Genomic DNA, 25305 nt, shown 5'->3' on the forward strand with positions numbered 1-25305 from the left:
AAGGAAAGTGAACAAATTTTTGAGATTTTATGTTTAAATCATATTGCCCAGCCCCAACATAAGAACAAAATTGAGTTGCTAGCAGTAATTATTAATTATAGGAACACTTGCTGAGTAAAGTCAATGCACTTCCTGGATTGGCTGCTTTGCAAACATCATTCCGTACCACTGGGCACAGGTATTTCAGCTTCCAAACTGCATTTTCTTTTGCATATTTTATATATGCTCTCTGGAAAAATTCTGCCAATAGGCAAATCTTCTGTGAATAATTTAGAGTTAACGCTTCACAGAAAAATGTATGAATACTGAATCCATGAATAGGTTTGATTAAAATGTGACAAATTCATCACGCCCTTCTGATTGCCTGTAGAGAAAGCACCAGAAGAAACGAGCCAAGTTAAATATTAATGTATACCTGTTTGCAAAGACACACCCTCATACTTGTAAATTACCTTGTAGGCATCAACCTGTTTAGTTTTGTATGGCAGTAAGAAAACCACCCAGCTGCAACATGAGCTGGTTTCAAGACGTTCATTTGAGTCTCTGGGATGTTTGAATGTTTTTGCATAAGACTGTGTTTGTTCATCCTCACTTACAGAAGATTCCAAAGCCCAACACAGGAGATTCCAAGAAGAGTGAACCTGCTGAAAAGCTCATCACAGACACAAGGTGAGTAAGTCTTGTGAGCATCAGCATAAATCTGCCAAAATACAATGTTTTGTTTTTTACATGTATGTGCACATGGGAATGTCTCTTTAAAGTTTTTATAGTCCCACTAGAAAAGTTACACACTGCTTGAATACTTTGACTTTTTTTAAATCTACCTTCATCATACTATCAGTAAATACAGTGTGATCTTCATCTTACCGCTGTTGCACTTTTCCTTTATCAATGAAAGAGGCCTGCGCAGGAACACTGGAGTCTTTATAATGTATAAAGGCGTTAACAGTGGCAACTGTGACAACAGAAGCCGTCTCTCTAGCCGAGCTTTGTGTCGATTACTGGAGGCTCAGCGGCGTAGGCGAGGCATCTGAATATGTCTGTGACAGTGAGGAAGTGTTTCTTCAGCACTTTGGGAATTTGATAGAGGGCCCAAGTTCACAGAATATACCTAGAGGCATGACATTTTTACCAATAAGGTCTATGATTGTTTTTTTGAGTTCTTCAGAATGCAGTTTATTATTTAGGAGTCTGCTTTAGTTCACGCTAACACAACTGTGTAAATGCAACTGTCTTGCAGTGAATTTGTGCAGTAGGTTGATCTCAATACTTCATAATTTACATTTTATTCTGCTTGGAAAAGTGCTTGTATTTAAGTCTGTTTGGCACTATAAGAGCGATAAAACAAATAGTTGACCGTCTTCTGCATTTTATATTGAGACTTGCTGGGCATACATTAGGAATGAACAATTATATATACTTATTGATGTTGTTTTTTGTTTGTTTTTTAAGTGTCAGAAGTATTTTAATTTATCTTCACAACAATAAGCTTGATATAATGATGCTGAATTTACAAACCTTACAAACTAAAAGTAGTATGAGGATTATTAATTTGACTATATTCCCACTGTTGGCTCCATGGAAGCAGCTAATAATATCAATATCTTTAAAAAATATGATTAAATGCAGTTATTGTGTGGTGTTACACTACTTAATGTCACTGGTGTCCCAAAGTAGTCCCCTGTTCTTTATTAATTTATTTTGCTAGTTTGGTCCTTGAAAGAGGTATATTGGTGATAATATCCAAAACAATATTACAGCTTTTATCAAAGGTGGGGACTCGAGTCACATGACTTGGACTCGAGTCTTTAAAATTAAGACTTGAGACTTGACCTGAAAAAAATGTTCAAAGACTTGGACTTGACTTGACTTGAAGCTGTTTACTTGAAAAGACTTGATAATTTACTGAGTCTTAAAATTTAAAACACATTATTTATAAAGTGGCCCCATTAATTTATTTCACTCATTCTGTATCAACATTCGCAGACCGTCCCTCTGTTCTTCCACACTCCGTATGTAGGTGTACGTAAGCTGCAGCACAACCAATCAAATTAACAGGATTTAAAAATAACAACGGGGGAAAAATTGAGACGAAAAAACACTCAAAGCAGATATGCTCCTGTGAGTAATTTCTTTTGGTTACATCAATCATGAAATATCCAACTAAAAACGGAGTGAAACATGAAAAACCTGCAAGACCAGGATCTCAGATGGAGATACAACAACTTCCAACTGTTCGGCATTTGAAGTTGCACAAAGAGATGAGCAGTATTTTTCTCTTTTACTGTGAGACAACTGACTAGCTAACGTCGTGTTAGCAACTCTGGGTTATGTTGGTGATACCGCTTATCTTTCACTTGTCTGCTATGTTTAGTCATGCTGTAAAAATCTGGTGATTCAAACGTATCCACATTAACGTGCACCGTGTTAGATCAGGAAGCCGGTGGATAGTGAGCGGGGTCCGGATCAGGAAGCAGGTTCTGGACCTGAACTCAGGGAAGAGAGTTTCTCTCTGTCTCATCATGATGATGAACCGGGTCCAGTTCCATCACAGGATGGATGGTGTATTTATAAGGGAAACTACGTTTTTTTTACACCCCTTTCCCTCCCTGCTCCCGTATTAGTATTTTCCCATAAATATCCCCTCCTCCTCTTACGTTAGTTTTACTCCCCCCCTCCTCTGACAATAGCACCGGACAGAGTCATTTTCCATATTCTCAAATCCAAAATATGACAGGTATGGGTGTATTTGAAGACATCTATGTTGGGAAATTATATTGACAATAAATGGATTGTTTACTGCAGTCGGTGCATTAAGTCTACTGCTTTTTCAGTAATAACTCTTAAAATGGCGGCGTGATGGTCGTTGCACAAAACCCATTTCCAAGTGGTATAACTTCCAAGTGGTATAATTTTGCTAGAAAAACAAATCAAAATCCAGTAATTTTGTTATCCTTCAAAAATTGCTGTAAAAGTAAAAAATTGTATAATTGTAAGGATCCTGAACGTAACGCTGTGGGGTAGCTCTGAGTGTTTCTGGATGGTAATGCAGCTCGTTATTTTGTGTCTTGGTTAGTGATTCTGGCAACATGTTTTTATCAATACTGAGATGTGAAATTGGCTGTAGATTTAACCCCACTTGGACTGACAGATATTTATTATACCACATTTATTATATTTATTATATCACATCCAAATTCAAAACCACTGTGCTTTATTTGCAATGAGTGCATTGCATGTTTGATTTTAAAAGAACACACAGTCTGTTATTTACATTTAGCATAATTTGAACATTGTTTAAAAAAAACAAACAACAAAACAAAACCCCACTCGAACGGACTTGAAATGCCAAGCTCCCGACTTGAGACTGGACTGGAGTTTTGCCTGTCTTACCTTGAGACTTGACTTGAGGAAAAAGACTTGAAATTTACTTGAGACTTGAAAAACAGTGACTTGGTCCCACCTCTGGCTTTTATCATTTTCACACTAAATACCACAAAACACTTACACTTTCTAGTTCATATTGCTATCCTTGATATACAAGTACAAATATAAGTCTTGGTATTTGAATGTTGTGCTTTAAAAAAAGTTAAAATGTTAAAACCGAGGCCAGCTGCTGTCAGTCTCCTGATATTTATGCTCTTTTGCACATTTATGTTTTTGATTTGTTTGGTATTTTTCCATGATTTCATCATTGGATGATGAAAGCCTGGCAAATCCATCCTTGTACCAATCAGGCTTGTCATGTGATTGTGGTAATTAAATAGCCACTGTGTAAAACTCCCAAATGCTTCACATACCTATAGGTTAGAGTAGTTCTTGGCATAACTAAAGCACCGTCAGGGTTAGGTTGATCTTGGTTTACAACCCACAACTTTTAAGAAGATATAAACATGCAGGGTTTGAGGAGAAGAGTTAACAGACAGTCTAAAAAACCCCCCACCAAACTACATTAAAAGAAAGCCGTTTTAGGGAACAGTACCCTCTATGTTCAAAATAGCTTCTGTGATTACACAAACTAATTCTTCGGCTGAGTATCATGATATGTGACTCACGACGTGACGTTTGCAGCCAGTTTTTCAAGAATGATCTTAAACTAAAGGAGTGTAAAGTAACTGATATTGAGCAACTTCATTGTTGAAGCAACTGCATACCACCCTCATGTTTGCGTTACAACAGCAGCGCAGACAGAGGATGTTATTGTTACGGTAAGGTCTGGTAGATGAGCTCATAGGCTTGCTCCACCCAGACGGTGATATTGATACAGGTGGAAAGTGACACCAGCAGGTGGCTTCAGTCACTGAGCGCTGATAGGCAGGACGCTCCCTTCATACTCCGTCGGATGGAAATTTAAGTGTGACATAAGGTGAGGTGGTTATCTTTCTAACATGTATTTGGATCATTTAAACTTGCTGACAATTTTATGAGATGTGTTTGATTTCTGTATTGTCAGTTTAGCCTGAACATTCATCTTCAGCCACAGATTGTGCCGTCCCTGGCAGAGGTAGCCTCCATCACTGGTTTGAAAGCCTACCTGTGGTTTACTCTTCTTTGCTCGGTTGTTTTAATTCAGCCATTAATTCAGGGCAATTTTCAACCATAATGAGCTTGCTGGGCTTGAAAGAGATTGAATTCTCTGCTCTGACTAGCAAACGTGAAGCAATAATAGATTCCTTAGATTTTTCAGTAAGATTATTGTAGTAATCAAAGAGGAAAAAAAAAAACTTTCACTGCAGATTTTTCATTTAATCGCGTAAGATTTTTTTATACAATATTTGAGGCATATAAAATACAGATGAACAAATAAATCAGTTCCCTTTTTTAAATAAAAGGAACATTTTATTCCTTTAGTGGATATTTGATTATCTGTAGCAAAGGATGTATCTGCAGCTAAAGAAAATACTTCTAATATCAACATGGGAAGTGCTCCGCTCTTTCTGCTTGGCTTAACAACAGTGTAGGGATGATCTGATTGTTTCTTTTGATAAAGCATTTTATAGTTTGATAGCATAATGTGCTTAGTTGTATTAACATATTTTACAGAATTTGAAACAAGTGAAACTAAAACAATGCCACTTAAGGAGTTCCATGTAGAAAATAGTATTTGTTTTTTTTTTCCTTAAATGCAATTATTTGTAGTTTTGTACAGTTTTGGTTTAATTTCTTCCCTGTCTGTTACTTTAGCAAATTGCATAATTAAGTCTGTATACTCTACTTAACAAAATTTGATTTTGTGTATTTTTGTTGTTAAAAGACAAGCTTACAAAAAGTATTTTGAGTTTAAATAAATCTGATTGTATTTTTCTTTTTCTAGTTCCACTGACAACTAAAAGCAGAGGTCCCCTGTAGCTCAGGGCCTCATTATGACTGCATTTAGTGTTGGTTTCATGCTTCCCCATTGAAACCTCCTCACATTATGTCGCAGGACAGAGGGAAGCTCTGAGCTCCACCAACAAACCTCCTTCAGGGCGACCTGTTAGAGCTTGTAAGGCTTTAAATCAGGAGCTTTGAGTTGTGGCGTCAGTCTGCTCCCGAGTCGCCATTTTTGATCTCGTGACTCCAGAATCAATTGAGCCTTTTAATCACGATTTGCCTGTTAATGACGCTGAGCAAAATTTGTTTCAGAAGACACAAGGAAATGTAATCTGTGTGTGTGAAACCATGATATTAGCCTGTTTGCTGCTCTCTTATGCATACAAAGCAAGCTGCATGGATCAGTTAATGACTGCTTTTAACTGTGCTGGGTGCGTAAATTATGCTGAATGATTGAACACTTAAAGGTTTACGTCTGTTTACAGTTCAGCAGCAGGCCTTTAATGACTACACTTCCAGTGACGTTTGCCTTATGGTGCACACTGCAAAAACACAAAATCATACTAAGGATCTTTGGTCTAGTTTCCAGTGCAAATATCTTAGTGCACTTGAAATAAGACGAAACTAATAACTTTTCAGCAGAAAGTAGGAGTTTGTTTTAAGTAAATAATTATTTAAAACTGGGGTATGTAACTTGTGTAAAAAATAAAACAAAACAAAAAAAATTTTTTTAGTAAATTTGTTAAAACTGTCACTTTGTCATAACTGTATGATATGAGACAGATAGTCTGTGAAGAAATTGAGCTCCTCTTCCTTCTTCCAGAACTAATTACAGAAATATATAGCTCGGTCAGAAACAACCAATCAGAGACAGGAGAAGGGTCTTAGCACTGTCAATCATCCTAGCGTATGTGCACTTCAAACACTCCCCTTTCTCTCGGCGTTGCTACAGCTACTTCATGATAGCGGTCCTGCCATGAATCCTCAGGCTAGGTAGCACAAACACCAATGACAGTAGATGAACTGTTTTCAATAAGTCGTTTCTTCACCATTAGCACATTTAGCAGCGCATACACAAAAGTGATTTACGGCACAAAGACACTCCTCCTGGCTCTGTTTGGTTGTTTTGGACTGGGAGTGGTGGGAGTTCATCAGATCAGTAGCGTTGCAAGGAGGTGGAGGAGATTGATCTTTTCACAGATTGTCTCATATTTAAAGAATTTTTTTAAAATAAAAGCTACATTAAAATTAATTTTAAAATGTGCTAGCTCCACTAGCAGATTTTTTAAACTTATAACAAGACATTTTTCCCACTTTGTAAGTGAAATAATCTGGCCAGTGGCATGAGCACTTTTTCATCAATATTAAGGAATTATTTGCAAGCTTCCATTTCTTGCTGAAAAGTTACTTGTGAGCTACTTTCATTTTATTTCAACTGCACTAAGATACTTGCACTGGGATCTACACTTTGTAAGATTTTGTGTTTTCCACTCTGACCTTTCCTCTAAAGAGTTAAAACTGGGACCACAACTCAGGCAGGAAAAAGTGATCTGCTCCGTGCAGACTTTGCGGGAACCAAAATATTCCTCTCCGCGCTGCCAGCTGAGCCGCTTGCTGAGCAGAGGGAGACGTGTGTCTTGTCATGGTGGCATAATCACAGTGGCTGATGCAGAGGGAGGGGGTGAACAAGACCCACTCTACAGCATATTATTTGAATAAGGTGCAGATGATAGGCTGTGCCTGCCCGCCTGTGTAATTAAAAGCTTTCTGCTGTGTTCCTCAGGTTCTCCAGCAGCAGTCCAGGTGACTGCAAAGTGGGAGAGGAGCCAGCAGAGATTGGGAATGACTCGGCGCCACCCCCTGCACTCATGACAGGAGCCAATCCTGACTGCAGACAGAAGTCTACTGCTGCTGCCACCAAGAACCACAAGTCTGTTTCTCCCAGTCCCACAGAGTCTTCCCACACTCAAGAAATCCACTTCACCGGCTCGCAGAGCGACGACGACGTCCTCGCCCAGTGCTCTTCAAACTTTGAACCGAACCTCACTTTTTGTCCCAATTTCTCTGCAAACACTGACTCTGAGCAGGGCAAGGGACTTGTGGACAAAGGACAAGAGGCAATACATCATCCATCAACATCCAATCCCCAGCCTGCCTCCTCTCCCCCGGCTTCCTCCTACAGACCCTCGGGGCTTTTCAGCATGGAGGGGCAGCGCTCTCCTTCTCCACAGTTCTCTCCACAGAGACTCAGCGACAAGCCTCCGGTCTCTCTGCACGACGACAAATCCCACAGGTAACGTTTGGATGAAAGGTTTACTCTAAAAGGGAGAGAGTCTGAGTTGCCGCACGCACAAAGGGAGCATAATGAGTCACTATTTCTGTCCGAGCAACATGTGAGTGTCATCAAGCTGTGGTAACTTGGAGGGGGGATTCTCTGCTTTTTTTTTGTGCCTTTTTTATTATTAAGGCTGCCACTAGTTTGGGATAATTCTTCTAACTAGTTAAATGTTTCTAAGACAAACACGGTTGTGTTTGTTCCTGGTTATTTTTTTCATATAAATCTAGCAAAATCAATGTCATCTGTTGTGAATTTCAGACGGATTTTTAACTGCGGCTAGTTGAAACTAAGAAAAGGGTGGGAGGAGTCTTAACTCGTCCTGGATGTTCCAGCACATTGGGCATGGAAAAAATTCCAGCTGCCAACATGCAGCCAAAGTTTGAAATCAAATCATTGGCTGCAGCGACTGCAAGAAGAGACCTTTTTTTTCACAGACTGAAATATCTTTAAATATTTTTTGTGTTTGGTTTTCTTTCTGTTTCAGGGTGGAGCACTTGGTAGAAACCCAGAATACAGCAGCGAGGAAAGTTCCCATCAGGATTGTACACTCTGAGGGAAGTGAGGAGCAGGAGAACTCTCCGTTCCTCCAGCAGAGCGACCTTCCTCACGGCGAGGTCGAGGGCCGGAGCGTGGCCGGGTTTGGCACTCCGCCGGCTCTGGGACAGGACTCCGTTTTCTGCGCCTTTACCCGGCAGAGGGAGCCCGAAACCACGGAGGGTACCGAGACACAGCAAGCTGCCCAGAGTAACCCCTACATGACCACGGTGGGAGATCATCCGAGCTCCAACATGGAGGAGCCCGGCAGCAAGACGGAAAGCACGGAGCTGAGCGAGGAGGAGGACCAGAAGAGAGAGGAGCTGGCGAGGGACATCATGGGGAAGGACAAGTCACTCGCTGATATTCTGGATCAGAGCAAGATGAGAACCACCATGGACTTGATGGAGGGGATCTTCCCACAGGAGGAGCAGCTGTTGGACGGAGCCCACCAGCGCAGGAAGGTGCAGACGAAGCAGAGCAACCCAAACCGGCCCGTCGAAGAGAGGTGAATCACTCTGTCCTTCATAGCGAACTGAGACGAACCAATCGTGCGGTTTTCACCTGATAGGCTATAAACCAAGGGTGTCCAAACTTTTTGTCACATTGGCAAAAAAAATGGTCAGCTCAAAAGTACTACTTGTGGGCCAAAAAATATCATTTTTAACAGGTAAAATCACCTGAAATGTTGATTCTTTTTACCTATAAAAAAATAATTATGCATGAACAATTTTAATTAAACAAAGTAATCCAATTTGTTTTTCAGGAACGGGATCATAGATCCAAAACTTCAGATTTTTTTTTTGCATGTTTTTCTTGTTAAATGAAAGTTTGCTTATTATTTTGGTGCGATGAAACCTCCCATGGTCTTAGCACTATGCTCAGGAGGAGTGCGGCAAATGTCACGGTCAGACAGTGGGGTGGGGGCTCTTTGAGCAGCGGAGGAAGGAGATTGTCCTGTCAGACCGTCAATTCACAAAACGACACAAAAACAGAAAAATTCATAAACGTACAAGTGAGATCAGTGCAACTCCACCAGAGTCAAAAACTGCTGGGGTCCAAGTGATCCAGGCTCTTAAGACCGCGGGTGAGTTGAAGAAAGCTGAAACAATATTTTGTCTAATCTCAGCAATAAAAAGTCTTTATTTGAAAACAATGTTTGTATTTAGCCATCTTTTAATACAGCAATTAAAAGCAGATTTGGGTACACAAAGATGTACTTTCAAGTTTAAGTGAATAAATAGATGTGGTCCTAGTTACCATGGCAACAGGAGGAACCCAAACTATAAACTCATCAATAAAACAGCATGGAACTTGATAATTTTTTTTATTTGAATAAAATCAGATATAGGTTAGGGACATGCTTCCATGCAGGGATGGGGAGAGTCTTGTAATTCATTCATACAATGCTGCTTTAAAAAAAAAAGTTTAATGTGAATTAGAACATTTAATGTCCCTTTTCGGATTAAGAAAGTACTTTTGAACCGAATTAAATAAAAACAATAGTCAGTTTGCACAACTCCAGAGTCCAAACAAAATGATGGGTGCACGGTTCAAAAGAACTGTTTCAGTCGCCTTTATAGTCTTGACCTAATCCCGACTTATCAGAAGGTCATCCAGCTCTGTTGGTCTGTTCACACGTTTGGTCTTTTTAAATCAAACCCAAGAGATTCTTCCTTCTTCAAATAACTAGCACATGTTCCTCCTCTGACGAGTCCTGCTTGCTTGCTGAACATTTTTGAATCCATGATCTCAAACTTTGCTGCCATTATGTCAGGATCTTAAATCGTGAAGGTTAAGATTTTTGTTGTGTTGTCGCTAAACTTTGAGTAGAATTGACAAAGCTGTTTGTTAGTCTTAGTAAAAGGGCTTGCTACTGTTTTGGCAGGAAACTGATGCAGCCACACTCGTTGGCATCCAGGCTAATGATGTGCAAGAAGCTTTCAATTTATACTGTTTTCAAATGAATCTTTAATCTCTGGTAAATATTCTTACACTCCCATCTAATAAAGATACAACAATCACTCAGGCAGCGATGGTCAGCAGGTCAAAAAGCTTTTTTTTTAATAAGTTCAAAGAAATCAAACAAAATTTCAGAACAGATGCACTGTTTTATAAATTAGAGTAAAATTTGAATCAATTTATGTTTAATTTAAAACTGCTTCATCAAAATTTGTCAAAATCACAATATGCAGGTCAGACCTCCCCAAAAAATTTGAAATTTTAGCAATATCACCTAAAAAAAAACCCCAACTTATTATTTTCCTGCTAAAAGACCCATTTCCCTGCAGAATCCTTTGGAAGAGAAACAGGCCCACATCATCACAGATTCTCCACCGTGCTTAGGAATGGGCCTGAAGCATTTTTTTAAAGAACATATCTAAATGGTTGCTATGGAGACCTATAGCCCAAAGATGACACTCTTTGCGGCTGTGTAACAGTGAGATCTGGGGATTTTAATGCCTTCCTGCTTACTTTGCAGTTTCTCATCATCCTAATAAACACGAGATAAAAGAATTTGACCGATAATTGTCACTTGTTTCCCCACTGACTAAATAAACTGGAAATAAACAAAAGATGAATACATTTAATGGGTTTTTTCTAATCTTGATCAGGAGTGCCAAAAATATGGTTGGCACTGTATTTATAGTTTGTTTTTTATAAAAGATCTTCTTCTGGTTTTAGAGCAGCTGTAGTTATTTTCTCTGAATCAGTTATGGCTTGGAAAGCTGCTCTCCTCTAACTAAAGGGGGTTAAAAATACTGCAGGTTGTTTTTCCTCTACTTTGATCAATTCCAACTAGTACTTTGCATTTCAGGGAGAAAGAGGACAACATGGCGGCGGCCGTCACTTTGGTGACCAATTCAACGTACTACAGCACCTCTGCTCCCAAAGCCGAGCTCCTTATCAAAATGAAGGACATGCAGGACCAGGAAGAGGAGGAAGACTCCGAGGACGAACTGGACATTGGTTTGAACAATAAAAAGGTACAAAGACGTGTTTCTGTCTCTTCTTACAGCATTCTAGAAGAACTTTCTTTTTTTATTTTTATTTTTTTACCTTAACGTTGGTGTTTTGGGACACTCCGTTGCAGCAAGAGCTGATCGACAGCCTCAGCAAAAAGCTGCAGGTGCTGCGAGAAGCTAAAGAGAGTCTTCTGGAGGACATCCTGGACAACAACGCGCTGGGAGACGAGGTGGAGGCCCGCGTCCAGCAGGTGTGCCGCCCCAACGAGCTGGAGAAGTTCCGGATGTTCGTCGGCGATTTGGACAAGGTGGTGAGCCTGCTGCTGTCCCTGTCGGGCCGCCTGGCCAGGGTGGAGAACGCCCTCAACAACCTGGAGGAGGACGCTACGCCCGAGGAAAGGGTGAGCAAACCGTTCATTACTGACAACGTCACCGTCCTAAAGTAACAGCCTGAGTCAGTTTCTGGTCAAAAGTGATTTCTCCCCCCAAAAATAAGTAAGTAAATAACCACCCCGTTATTGCCAAAAGATGATTTAGACCACACAAAAAAATAATAGTCACTTTTACTTGGATCATTATTTTATGACGGTGATGATGTATTCAATGACAGGACGAACTTTGTGCGGCCGCTGACTGCAGTTCAGGAAGAATGCAAATTTAGCCCCCAGAACAGGTTTTATTTTTAATTGGTGCAGAAAGATTACAGAAAATTGTTATTGGTAAAATCCAAACGGTTTATTTGTAAATAAAACACACTTTTTGCGTTCTGCCTATCCAGCTCCAAACACCTAAAGAGTGACCTAAATCCTGCTTTTATTTCTCCGAACTGACTACAAATACTTATTTTAATCAGGGAAATTTGAAAAACGCCTGAAGTTTTGACACTTCCAACAAAAAAGAAAAATCGGACTACTTATTGTGCTTAATTAATCTATCACATTATCAACTTGGTTAAAAAAGAAATATATGTTTTTATTAAAGATGTGACTTTTTTTGGGCCTCAAGTTTGTTTGACCTGACAAGTTTGGCCCATGTGACAAAAAGTTGAAAAAGTATGAAATTGTATTACCTGATTTAATTTTTTATAAAAAATGTTTTTTTATTTCAGCGCACATTGATCGAGAAGAGGAAGCTTTTGATCCGGCAACACGAGGACGCCAAGGAGCTGAAGGAGAACCTGGACCGTAGGGAGGGCGTGGTCTGTGATATCCTGGCCAACTACCTGCCAGAGGACAGCCTCGCGGACTACGAACACTTTGTGAAGATGAAGTCGGCTCTCATCATCGAGCAGCGAAAGCTCGAGGATAAAATCAAACTTGGCGAGGAGCAGCTCAAATGTCTGATAGACAGTCTGCCCATAGAGCAAAGACTGGCCATGTGATTAAAAAAAAAAAAAAAAGACAAGAAAGGATGGTGGTCATTAAAAAAAAAAACTGACCAGCTACAAAAAGTTTTGTCATGTACGTTCAGGCGTCAGTACAGTCCTGTCACCAGCAGAGGGAGACAGAGATCAGAACCTGCAGATGAAAAGCCAGTCCGGCACAAAGGAGTAGTGTTCTCTCCCTGCTTCGTCACTTCACCTTTTCCTTGTACCGTTTTGGACCGGACTGCATCGTCGGCACCGTTTGGACTGAATTCCTCTCCACCAACCACTGTACCCAACTTCCTGAACACCGTTTTTACTTTGTTTTGTTTTCCTAGTAATTTATTGTAGCCTTTTGAATCTGCAAAGTAAAGAAAAGAGGCAGGTGGGAGAGGAGTATTTTGTCGTCCGTTAATCTGAGCAGCCATGCTACCTGATGCGTGTTACAGTATTTATCGTGTTCTGAGTTTATTTTTTTGGTCACGTGATCTATTAAAAATCCAAATATTTCAGGTAACTTTAATGCAACGCCCTTTAGCAGATAAACTAGGAGCCTTTTCAGCCGAGTTCTTGTGGCCTTGCTTTCCTCTCTGAAGAAACGTCTCTTCACACGGCGCCGCCGAACAGAAGGAGCATCCAATTCAGACTTGAAGTAAATGTCCTGTTTGCAGTGGAAAACGTCACTATCATCACCTTCACTCACTGCTGTTCTTTTTATTTCACATTAACATGTTTATTGATTATTACCACTTCTATATGTTTGACCAAGTGTTTATATAATGTTTTATGACTTCACTGTACTTTGTTATGCACAGTGTAGAAACTGAATGTACAATTGCAGTTGTTGTTACTTGAATAGCACTATAAGAAGTTGTTTAGGTGGCGCCAAAAATCTCAAAGTAATTCGACCTGTCAGACTTTAAAACTGTGTGGCTTTTTCTGGGTTAAATCAAGCTGCTGGATGTTTGTTTTGCAGGTACACACTTTGCTACAGTTTTACACACTTCCATGCACCGCTGCATCCTGACACTAAACACTTCATCAGCTGTGCTCCCTCGTATAAAATAAAGAGTCTGCTGAAATCACACAGCTGTGAGAGGATTTCTTCGCTGCCATCCGTTCACTCCCCGGAGTTAACCATTAACTCCACCACACCCCTCTCTCCACTGATAAGCTTGAAGGTGAGGACTTTTTCAGGAAGTAGAGCGTTATTAAAAGTCAGATGTTGCTCATAGCTGAAGGAAAACCTACAGCGTTGCTCTGGTTGAGGCTCTCGTGAGCGCAGCGTCTGTGGAAGCACTGGGAGCAATCTGAACTACAGAATCATCAAGGTGAGTACGAGGAGGAAATGTAACTCAGTCATCTTATTTTGCTGCGTAACCTTCAAAGATTTAGACAATCATTGACAGTGAATTTTAATTTATTCTGGAGGGAAGATTCATCTAAATATAACCTTCAAACAAGCAAAAACATACTTTGAATTTTGAAATGTATTGCTAGCTCCTTATTGCCATTCACAGTTTACTCTTTACATGAAAGTAGGAAATATATGAACAGTAGTAGGAACAGCTGATCATACAAAAGGTGCTCAATAATTTATGTGTACATAGGAATATGATTTAATTAAAGCTGAACTTTGGCCTTGTTACATGATGACAGGTGGAAATTGTTAACAATTTAGAACCACGACTAACTGTAACAAAGCATTTTGGTGGAATGGACACTGGTAAAAGCAGAACTGAGGAATTTCCTTTGGCTGTTAATCCACGGCAGAAAACATTAACGTAAAATATTTCAGGTTTCATCGCGTGGACTTCATTCACTTTGATAATGAATGTAGAGAGTGAACTACGTTTCAAACGGTCCAGCTGCGGTCCTGGGAGGCCCGTTTCTCAAAGCGTTGGGTAGTTTTGTGTCTCGCCTTAAGGCCGTGTCTCGTTGAAGAAACAGGTTCAAGCAGTTTGGACTATAAAATCTATAGATTCTGCTGTATTTTCTTGCATTGACAAATTTAACTATAAAAAGTATTAAAAATGTTGTTGCATTCCTTTTCTTTTTTTGTCAATTTTGGAAATATATAATCGTACACAACTGCAATCAAGTCCACATAATTACAAATATTGCTCTTAAAAAAAATCTAAGAATAACTAGAACAACCTGCTATGTTGAAACTACAGTTACATTAAATAACTAATTATTTCACTATGAAACAGCACATTACTCCATCAAGTGACAAGATCATTTACATTTTATTGCTCCTCATTTCACCAATAGTTTAAAAGTAGCCACCCACACTACTTTTAGTGTTTAGAGGTTTGCTACAAATATCAAGTAGTTTATTATAAATTAAAGGTCTCGTGACCAAGTCCATTTCTCGATAAGTTAATAGTACAATAATTGCCTTTCCCAGGCGTCTTCATCAGAGGTCTTCATGAGCATGGTTCTTCTCTCTAAAATTAAAAAAAAATGCAAGTACCGCAACAAAGTTTACAATGGGATGGCTTAGATCAAACCATTTGCATGCGTTAGAATGGTTTAGTCAAAGTTCAGACTAATTAATTCGGAAGCTAAGCTTGAGCTGTTTTGCAAAAAAAAAGAATGGCTAAAAATATCATTAGATCTGCAGAGCTTGTGAAGCTTGTAATTCCACTCTCTGTGTTTCTACCAAGTCTTGACTCAGGAGGGCTGACCTGTACGCCACACGTTCCTCCCCTTTCTATTCCACTTTAACGTTAAGCACAGCTTCTTGTTGGTCGATCACCACAAATCCCTAAAACTACATTGGCGATTGTGGTTGTAACCTGAGAAAATGTTGAACAGTTGAAGGAGGTATGAAGAGTACACGTGTGTGTGATTTACACAACCTTGCATACCTTGTTTTCCTGTTTAGCAGAAGTAATGGCGCCCTGCGGCCTCTCGTCTCGTTGAGCATCAGCAGCCACACGCGGGGGGCAGGAATGATCTACCTGGCTCACACAGCTCACCGCCAGTTCCTGGGTCTTGTGTTGGGCTTCCTGGCGTGGCTCTTCATCATGACGACCACCGGCATCAACGAGTGGCGGCTCTGGTACGTGGACGACGTGTCCGTCGTCACGTCGGGCGTGGCCTGGGTGGGGATCTGGAGGGCGTGCTTTTACAGCCACGTCCTCCCAGAGGCCGAGTACTGTCGCAGCATCGGCATCTCGGACAGCTTCGCCCCTGCCGAGATCCCCTCGGCTCAGGTCCTGATGATGCTGGCGGTGATCACCGGCCTGCTGGGGAACGTCAGCGCGGCGGTGGCCGTGAGGTTCGCCTACTTCTCGGTGGAAGACCGCAGGAACATGAGGCTGAGCTTCGTGATTGCCGGGGCTCTCTACTCGGTCACGGCGGTGTTGTCCTTGGTGCCTCTGGTGTGGAACATGACCGCCGTTCTGAACAACAGCACCATAGACTTTCCTCCGGAGTTCAACCTGCCTGTTGCTCCGGTCCGGCAGAGTGTGGGAGCAGCCATCGGGATGGGAATGCTTGCTTCCATCCTGATGCTTACAAGCGGAGTGATTTTCTTCTGCTACAGGCATTCATCGCAAACCGCGGACCCGCTCAGCGGCCACTGGACGGTACCAACACTGCCGAAGAAGTCTGAGCTGCCCAACGGTGACCGTCAAGCGATGGATAACCCGGGGTTCTACAGTGAAGAAAGATTGTGATGGTTCTACATATTTTTCCTGCATTAACAAACACGTATATTTTGAGAACGTTTCCGAACTACAAAGCAGCCACATGTTGCTTTGTAGCCCGTATGTTAAAGATCAAAACATTCCTCCGGAATGGCAGGTATTGCAAAAACTCAACAAAGACGACAGCAGAAATCACCCTGATGAACGTCATCTCGTGTGCTACATACTCTGTGTGACAGGAATCCAAATCAATATAACCATCAATAACTAGATTATTCAATGTTTTTGTAGGAGACAATATTTTAAATGTTATCTCCGTCTAAGCTGACATGGCCGTCTCGTTTCCAGTGGTCTTTCACAAATGCCACCTGACCCTGATTTGTCAAGCTAGTGGCTCCTGAAGACCAGTAACGGTCTGCTGGTGTCTGGAACCAGACTGGTTGGAGAGGATACTCTGAACCCTGGAAGAACACAGACGAGACCTCTGTGAACCCGATTCATCTCTAAAGTACATCCTGCATGCAACGTCTGGCAGAAATATTCTCAGACTTTTAACCTTTATAGATTTTTTTTTTACTCTAAAACCACAAACTTCAGTGTAATGTCTCGCTACTGTATCTGACAGCATGAATGCTTAGTGTTCCAATAAGTTCTCAGAGGTGTTTTTAGAGAACAAATCCTGGAAGATCTAATAAATTTGGCAAAAAGACTTTGTTTTGAGATTGTTGCGGATCCTCTAGCACCGAACAAAAATCAGCCACCTTTACAATGTAATTGTTCAGATCGAAGCATTTTGACATCTTAAAACAGCCAAAACACCTGCAACACAATCAAACAATCGATTTAATTACAGGGTATTTTTCCTACACAACAGCAACACAAAGGGATTTCCACAGGGCGATATTTGGAGGTTGTAGAAAACAAACAAAAAAAACAACAAACAAATAATGAGCTCGTCAAGGCTAAGCACGAAAAAAAAAAGAGATGATAGTTAACAGAGATAAAGGACTGAGGAAACAACCATGGTAGCTATGGTGACACGTTTAACATAGACATTAAAATGATCAATCTAGATGCGTAAGTTCAGATAAGAGTGATAAAACCAACATCACAAATGGCAATATAGGAATGAAACAGTGAGAATCAATAGAGAAAGTAGAAAAAGATTCAAAAAACAAAATATGTACATGAAAATCTACATCTAATTCAAATAACTGATGTAGCGCTTCCTTCATCGCAACAGTAAAACAAAATATGTTGGCAAAAACAGTTGCGTCTTGTTCAGAATATATTTATTACAGGTTTTTCTAACACGATTTATTCTTTTCCTTCCGCTTCACAAGTCTCCTCAACGTCTGCTCGTCTATCATTTAAAATAAAAATACTTTAGATTACAGGGGCAGTATTCTATAAAATGGACTTTTAGAGCTTTAACATCGTGCTATAATTTGATCCCCTCGTCAAAAACATACCTGAGGCGTCGCCTTGAGAAATTATTTAATTTCCCATGGCAACCACTCACCTGCGCAAAACGCCTGGGTGGACCTAGCCCCGCCTTCCAGACCCGGCGGCTGACGAGCCTCTGATCTTCCACCTCCTCTCCCCTCCCCCACTGAGCTCCTTCAGACTAGCCAGCAGCAATTAGCTCACTTATTGACTTCTCACGGGAACGCTGTAAAAACTCTGTTAAAAGGGTTAAAGTTTCAGAAGGAGCAGGAGTTTCTCAAAGAGACAGAGACCCAATTTCAATTAAGTCATATTTGATGTATATATATATAGATATATAGTAGTTTTAAAACTGAAGGCAACAAAGTGATTGTGCTATAAAATGGCGCTGTGTGCGTGGAAAATACATAATAACTGAGGAGCTGGAGGATCATCCGACCTCTGATGATCGCTGCTGGCCTTCATAAATAAGGTGTTTCAATAAAAAATAAACAATAAAATAAAAATAAACAACAATAAAAGAGCCAGAATAGCTGAGTTTAATGTGTAAATAAAGGATACACGAGACATCATGTGTTGCTCGTTACGGCTGGGCTGAAGAAGGTCCCGGTGGGATTCTTCTCCTCTGATGGTCAGAAACTTGATTTCCGCTCCGTTGCCGCGCAGCGCCCCCAGCAGGCGGCCAGCCTTCTGGGCCCGTGACGACAGATCGGTGTCATCACAGCTCTGGCCGGTGGAGGGAGGCCGAGGTGTGGGGCTTCTGTCGGGCCTCCATGTGAGGACGGGTATCAGCGAGTCAGGTTGACCGGGGGGGCCTCGCTCACGTGACCCGCGTAGGACGAGAGCAGGCATGCGAGTACGCAGAGGGGCCCCGCCTTACTGGGGGGGGGGGGTATTGTTGCAAGGCAAGGCATTCCCCCCCCCCCCTCTCTCTCTCACACACAAACACACACGCAGGTCCAGCCGCTTGCTGCACCTCTCTGGAGGAGGAAAAGCAAAAGCTCCTCTTCTTGACTTCACTTCATTAGAACTCGGCTCCCTTTAAAAATCACGAAGTGGATTACAGCTGTGAGGCATTTACGTTAACATAATGGGTCAAGAACATTCCGGTAGGCTACATATTTAAAGAGTTGTTCATCAAATCCTGTAGCTCCCTCTCCCTGCGATCAACACACACACACACACACCTGCAGATAACGCTGGACAAACACACACGGTCCGTCCAGGCCCGGTTATCTAATCTGTCTCGCTTAGTCGTCAAATTCATCGGTTAGAAATCATTGCCAGAACACTAAAAAAAAAAACCACACACACACACAACTCTGATGATTGGTGCAGATGTTTCCAGTGTTTTTTTTGTTTTGTTTTTTTCCCGTAAGCCAACTGACTGGATGACAGTTTTGCTGGGATGTTGGCATTTTCCTGCGGTAAACTAAGATAAAGAGATAGAGAGAGATATAACTCACGGCGCAGGAGCAGCTGATCTCTAGCATAACTCCATGTTTTTATGTTGGTCAGAGATCAGTGATAACAGATCATAACATGTATGATTTGCTGCAATGGTGGAGCGTAACTAGCGCTATTTTTTTTTTTTTTAAGCTTTTAAACGTTTTACATTAGCAGGTCTGATTGAAGATTGACCGTCCTGTCAGATCTGTCGCTACAGAAAGAGCAGATGAAAAGTTCAAATCTGTAAGCGTAATAAAAAAAGAAAAAAAAATCTACTGGGAAAAACTCCATTGATTATGTATAAAAAAGATTTTTCTGAACTTTTTCTGCAAGTACATTTTTTTTATCCAGTATTTTTCACCAAAAAATGTATCTAAAACTCTTACAAATTATTTTCCTTGATCTAGGGGAAAATAACTTTTTACTTTACTTTCATTTATAAGAATAATATTTGGCTCACTCTTTCATGATTATTTAGACAAGTATGCCTTACCTTTACTATTTTAAACGGGCAGTATTGTGTATTTTCCAGGCATAGAGGGCCATTTCTAGCACAATCATTGTTACCGTCAGTTTTAAAAATGCTGTATACATCAAACATGACATAAAAGAAATGCAACATCGCAATTTAACGTCTTGAATTTGGGCCTCCGTCTCTCCAAGAAGCTCCTGCTCTTTCTGAAACTTCACCTCCAACACCTCATCACAACATTTGTCCAAAGTCCCATTTACAAACAACGTTTCACTGAGAAGTAGCCGCCATAACGAGTTCACCAGGTGCGCAGTTTCACCAGGTGTTTGCTAATTGCTAACAGCTAGCAATTAGCAGGGTGCTAGCAAGGAGCTGCGTTGAAACTGGGCGCTTGGTGAGGCCTGTGCTTTTGCTTCCTGAATGGTTGCCACGGGAGATTAAAGGATTTTCCCAGACACGCATGAAAGTATCAAAGCAACACTCCAGGAGAATAACATTATCACATGATGTAAAGCTTTTTGTAAAAAAAGTGGATTTTATGTAATACTGCACCTTTAAGGAAACTAATTTGTCGGCGACAATGTAAGCCTAAACATTTTTAAAAAAATTGTAGTACAGATTCTGGAACCATCTTGAAAACGTGGTTCAGTTTAAACAGCTTTCTTTGTTGTGTCATTAAACTGCGTTCCACGATTTAATAGTTTTTTGTTGTCTAGGATTTTTTTTTTTTTGAAACAGATAAAATATAGATATGTATAATTGAAATGCAATAAGTTAATTTCCAGGTCTTAATACAAAAGACGATGTCTAACATTGGGAATGTTTTGACCTGGGCTGTGGCTCAGCTAGTCAATTCCCCAGCCTGCTAATTATAAGCAGTGTATGAAAACTGTTTGTTTATCAAGCCCTCAGACTAAGTTTGTTTGTTTGAATTCGGATGTATTTAGACATAATCTGTCAAGACGCTGGCATATCATTTCCTTTTTATTGCGTCGCTGCCCAGACTCACAGGAGCTAGAAACATACTGCAATCCACAGGAGAGTCTCCACAATTGATATTGGACCCTTCCTACAGCTAATAGCTTTCAAAATGGTGGACTGGAGTCCTTCTCTGCAGTCCCTATAGTATGGAGGATCAAAACTGCCAAAATTAAAAACAAACGCCGAAATTAGCGGGCCAACAAAAGCCCTTTTATCTTTTCAGACGTTCCAAGTCGATGTTCTTTATTTGGAAAAGATTCTACCTGAAATGCCATGAAAAATATTGTTATTTTTGTCCCTGTAAATTCAATTGGTGACATCAACATCCACTCCTGATTGGCTAATCACTTTTTTTCTAACTCATGCTTGTCAGTAATATGTAAACAAATACAAAGATTTAGACTGCATTGTTGGTAACCTGCAGGAATACATAAATAAGGCTCATCACAGTGAAAACACATAAAATCTTATCGAGTATTTTTGGTTTAGTTTATAGTGCAAATATCTTAGTACACTTGAAAAGAGGCAAAACTAACTTACACGTAACTTTTCAGCAAGAGATGGATGCTTATTTTAAATCAATAATTCCTGAATATGCGAAATATAATCTGCCTGTATAATAATAATCAGATTATTTCACTTACAGCTTGTACTTTTTCATCAATGTTCAGGAATTATTGACTTCCAGTACGCTTAGGACATTTTGAACTTGAAACTAGACCAAAAACACTTTGTCAGATTGTGTGTGTTTTTGCAGTGCAGACGTTCTCTCTTTCTGCTCCGAGCGCCTCCGGCTCTGGGAGTCTCAACAGAACCACCGTCGGCGGGTCAGGAGTAGAGCCGGTCCCGTCTCGGGGGCCCCTCAGGAGACGTGCTCGTGTGACAACATCATTATCTCTTATTAACTTCATTCTGGAAGAGCTCGCTCCTCAGAAAGCACAACTGATAGAAAGGAAAGGTTTTCCGCAGCGTGTGACGCGTTATGCACCGCTGTACCTGTGTGCTTGCGAAGCCAATGCGGGCCCCGGCTCGGGACCGCGGTGAGCGGTGACACACTCTGACCCCTGGCAAATTTGTGTAATTATGTCAACGTGTGCTACATTCTTCGACCATTAAAGTATTCATTAAACACAGCTTAGCTCTGTGAGTCACCAGGAAATCTGATGGAATTAGCCTCAAGCTGTGTTTCCACCGCCGCAGACACACCTGACGGCTGTTTTTAGTCCCTTCGGCCCCCCCCCCCCTCCTGACCGGACCGGTCGTCTGAGGGTGGCTGTGGTTTGGCCGGTGCCTAAACCTGTGACATAACAGACCACAAACCAAGACACTGCTGCACACAGCCTCGGGTCTTTCAGCATTTTACCAACACAAAATTAACCCTTTGGTGGTTCCTTTGTTTTGTATTTACTTTTTTTTGTAACAACTTGTTCTGGTTTTTTTTTATCACATCTATATGCTTCAGATCATAAACTTAATTTTAATTACAGATAAAGGAAACCTGACTGCACATGTTTTTGCACAAGGATTTTATGCACGAGCAGAATGCTCACCTTTAGACCTGATCCGTATCAGACGATGCACCTCACCAGAAAACCAGAGCGGACTCACAAAAAATTAGGTTCTAAGAAACGATCTGAGCTTCAGGATTAAGAATAACAGACATTAGCAAAAAGCCTAATAAAAGCCTTTAATAGTTTATTTTTCATTTTGAAAGTGACAAATGAAAGCCATCCCATAATACTAAAGCCTCCCTTTATAAAAAATATTCACTTGTACTAATCACAGCAGGTCATCTTGTCATGATTGTGCATGTGAGTGTTTAAAAGAGCTAAAACATTACAAAGTAAAGCCTGTTTTTTTTGTTGTTTTTTTTTTGGCTGGATCAGCTATTACACATTATCTTGCATTTAATATATAAAAATCATTGACATCATTGGTGCAAAGCAGTTTGAAGTGCAGCTCTACAGGTGATCGTGTTGTTCTGTTCGTTAAACGTACTCGGAGCGTTTTCTGAGGTCACGGTCTCTCTTGGCGCGGCACCTCCTCTGTGGCGCAGGGTGGTGCTCCGCCTGGGAGCACCAGGTGGAGGTCACCATAATCAGCCCGGCCACCACGAGGAGGAACCCTGCTGCCCAGCCGCAGAACAGGGCGTCTCCGAACTCCCATCGAGGCACCACCTCGGGAACCTTCTCGTCAAAGAAATGCATCACAGCCAAATGGGCGACGTAGGACACGGGGACCAGACAGAGCACCCCGGACATCATCCCCAGCACCCCTCCAGTGATGGTCAGAGTCCTCTTGGTTCGGTGGCCTTTGTAGTCTTTGCAGCTGTTGATCAGGTGGAGCCCGGGTACAGCGACCACGATTCCCAGCAGGCCCACGGCGAGGGCGGTGCACATCGAGATGCGGGCCAGTTTGAGGTCGCTGGAAAGACCCAGCAGGCTGTCGTAAGACCTGCACTCCATGCCGCCGATGTCCTGGACCACGCAGGTCTCCCACAGTCCCAAGCCGTAGCTCTCGGTGGGCAGTAGAGAGGTGGACTTGGTCAGCCACTGCGGCAGGATGGTGCTGCCCAGAGCACAGAGCCATGCCCCGACGTAGACCAGCAGCCCCAGCAGTTCCAAGACGCAGGCAGGTGAGTCCATGCGTCTCCTTGCCTCTCCTGCCTCCACGTTCAAGAGATCCATGAGAGTTCCCCTTCACCGGCTGCGCCTGGGATGGAGAGGCCTCTCGGAGTCCGGTCAGGACGGAGGCTGCTCAAAGCGCCTGGTAATTAGAGCTGACTGCTCTGGCTCAGGGCTCGGCGCTTGTTCACAAACACTTTCCACTCAGAAGAGCACACATCTTCTGATGCAGGAAGGAGAGGGGGCTTGTTTGGACCTCCCCCTTTGTTATCCTGCCACCATGCCAATGGGCAGCAGGAGCAGAGGCAGAGATGGCTTTGTTTAGATGAAACCATTGTCAAGCATTTCCCCAAGCTGCAAGCCACAGGAGAGGTCATTAGACGTAGACAAGATACCAATCTATGTTACAGCAGAAAAAAAATAGACTTCTTTCATGTCTGTTTTTGCATCCTGTGTGTTTTATCCTGAGATATGTCGATGCCAGAAGACAGAAAGCCAAGCAGTTTGTTCTGTACACGTAAGAAGCAACTATTTCCAGATGTAAAACTCTTTAAAATGGAACCAAGACATGCAAAATGGCACAGAATGAGAAAGAAACGTAGATAAACAGGCTTCCATACATTCAAGAATCAATATAGTGCAAGAGCAACAGAACTGGGTTGCAAATTCTGTCGTGTTCATCAGTTTGGGCTAACTGCTTTTAGATTCGGTCTGCATGTGACTGAATGTGAAACAACAGAGCAGCTTATTGTCTCGTCTCTTACGAACACAGCAGAGCCTGTGGGAAACAATCGTAGGAGGCTGCAGATCAAAGCCGAGATGTGAGAAAATGTTTCCCGTTCTTAAGAACATTGTTCGAACCGCAAACAAAAAGGCAATAAAATCCCCAGCCGAGAGTTCTGATGTCCGGACAAAGACTCGGACAGAACAATACCAAATCAATCTCCTCGTGGAAGAGAAAAAGGAAGCTTCTCTTTGTATTCAAACAGTGTGAGAGGGACGACTTCAGAAGAAACTTCCCATACTGTTTGAAGTAAAAGAAAAAAAGATAAGGCAAAAAAACCCCCCTTCTTTGTTAATTTCTCTTCCTATTAAATTGCTTTGTTTGTTGTTGCTGCTGTAGCAGACACTTGTTAAAAAGTGACACCGCTGCAGTTCATTCATTCGGCCACATGAGGGCGGAAACACGAGCGATTTCTTCTGTTCCACTACAGTGAAGGCCAAATACACTCAAACATCAGACTCTAAAACACACAGTCAGAGCTACATTGGAAGGTGTTCGGGTTTGATTTTTCTGTTGTTATATTTAAGGTATGCAGGAAATGAACAAATAAATTCAGAGGCATAAATGAACTTATTGTTGGAATTCAGGTCAGCCATTTTTGTTAACTGTTGTAATATATGGAGACTTTACCCACCGACTGATGCATTTCACGTGTTTATTTCAGTTAGTTTTGATGACTTTGACTGACAGCTGTTCAAAACACCCCATTCTGCTTCTCTGAAAATTTGAATACAAATGGCAAAAAAATATATTTTTTTTAATACAAAAATGTCGACTTTAGGGGGGGGGAATTAGATATATGGGCCGTTATTTTAGGACGGTGACGATATGCACATAAACACGTTACATTACGTGAGCATGCTACATACACAAAACATATTTTTGACACTAATGGACCCCCAAATTTTTACCTTACGTTTTTTTTTTCCTTTTCTGTTTTCAGTTTTCTGAGGAACTGAATTTTGCATTTCTTGCTTGGAACATATCACTGTGTGTGAAATGAATTTCATCGGTGTCTGCAAAGAACTTTGTTTGAATTAAATTACTGAAACAAACTTTTTTTTAATAATAATTTTATTTTTTGACTAGTACGGCAGAGAAACCGATACGCTATGTGGATAGGAGACGCGAGATGGCGCTGTTGTACCGCTTGCCGCCGCAATCACAGCAGCAAACTTAGTGGGAGGAGTCCGGGTGTTTAAATCAAAGTTTTTCCTCGTTTTTACATTAAATATATTTACTGTTTTATCTTAGTTATAAAAAAAAACCTTATTTTTAAGCCGAACTAAAATGTGGACCAATACGTGAAATGTTTTTCTTTAACTTGTTTTGTAACGTAGCGATTCTTGGTGCGTTTTTATCTTCCAATGCTGTGGCGA

General features: G+C 41.3%; 3 protein-coding genes across 6 annotated transcripts in view; 2 read left to right on the top strand and 1 right to left on the bottom strand.

The window, feature by feature from the left end:
- shroom2a (shroom family member 2a) overlaps nucleotides 1-13599 on the top strand; it is a 49423-nt gene extending 35824 nt beyond the window's left edge. For 2 of the 3 annotated variants that reach the window (XM_032571762.1, XM_032571763.1), the window contains 6 exons: nucleotides 599-669; nucleotides 7097-7606; nucleotides 8136-8693; nucleotides 11004-11172; nucleotides 11280-11552; nucleotides 12260-13599. In XM_032571762.1, coding sequence (XP_032427653.1) covers nucleotides 599-669; nucleotides 7097-7606; nucleotides 8136-8693; nucleotides 11004-11172; nucleotides 11280-11552; nucleotides 12260-12532 — 1854 coding nt within the window. In that variant the 3' untranslated portion in view covers nucleotides 12533-13599. The remainder of the gene's footprint in view (nucleotides 1-598; nucleotides 670-7096; nucleotides 7607-8135; nucleotides 8694-11003; nucleotides 11173-11279; nucleotides 11553-12259) is intronic. The other variant, XM_032571761.1, reaches the window with a different exon arrangement.
- A 127-nt stretch (nucleotides 13600-13726) lies between these two features.
- Nucleotides 13727-17151, top strand: cldn34a (claudin 34a). 2 transcript variants are annotated; one of them, XM_032571764.1, is made up of 2 exons: nucleotides 13727-13845; nucleotides 15405-17151. In XM_032571764.1, the coding sequence occupies exon 2, from the start codon at nucleotides 15472-15474 to the stop codon at nucleotides 16198-16200; it is 729 nt and encodes a 242-aa protein (XP_032427655.1). In that variant the 5' UTR covers nucleotides 13727-13845; nucleotides 15405-15471; the 3' UTR covers nucleotides 16201-17151. The 2 variants fall into 2 exon arrangements, with proteins under 2 accessions (XP_032427655.1, XP_032427656.1); XM_032571765.1 differs by having other exon boundaries at nucleotides 15408-17151.
- A 5040-nt stretch (nucleotides 17152-22191) lies between these two features.
- cldn33b (claudin 33b) lies at nucleotides 22192-23340 on the bottom strand. The gene has a single exon (XM_032571267.1). It carries the CDS (start codon nucleotides 23203-23205, stop codon nucleotides 22507-22509), a length of 699 nt encoding a protein of 232 aa, XP_032427158.1. The 5' UTR covers nucleotides 23206-23340; the 3' UTR covers nucleotides 22192-22506.
- Nucleotides 23341-25305: the final 1965 nt, after the last annotated feature.

The sequence above is a fragment of the Xiphophorus hellerii genome, chromosome 9 (assembly GCF_003331165.1).
Source record: "Xiphophorus hellerii strain 12219 chromosome 9, Xiphophorus_hellerii-4.1, whole genome shotgun sequence".
In the NCBI taxonomy this organism is placed as follows: domain Eukaryota; kingdom Metazoa; phylum Chordata; class Actinopteri; order Cyprinodontiformes; family Poeciliidae; genus Xiphophorus; species Xiphophorus hellerii.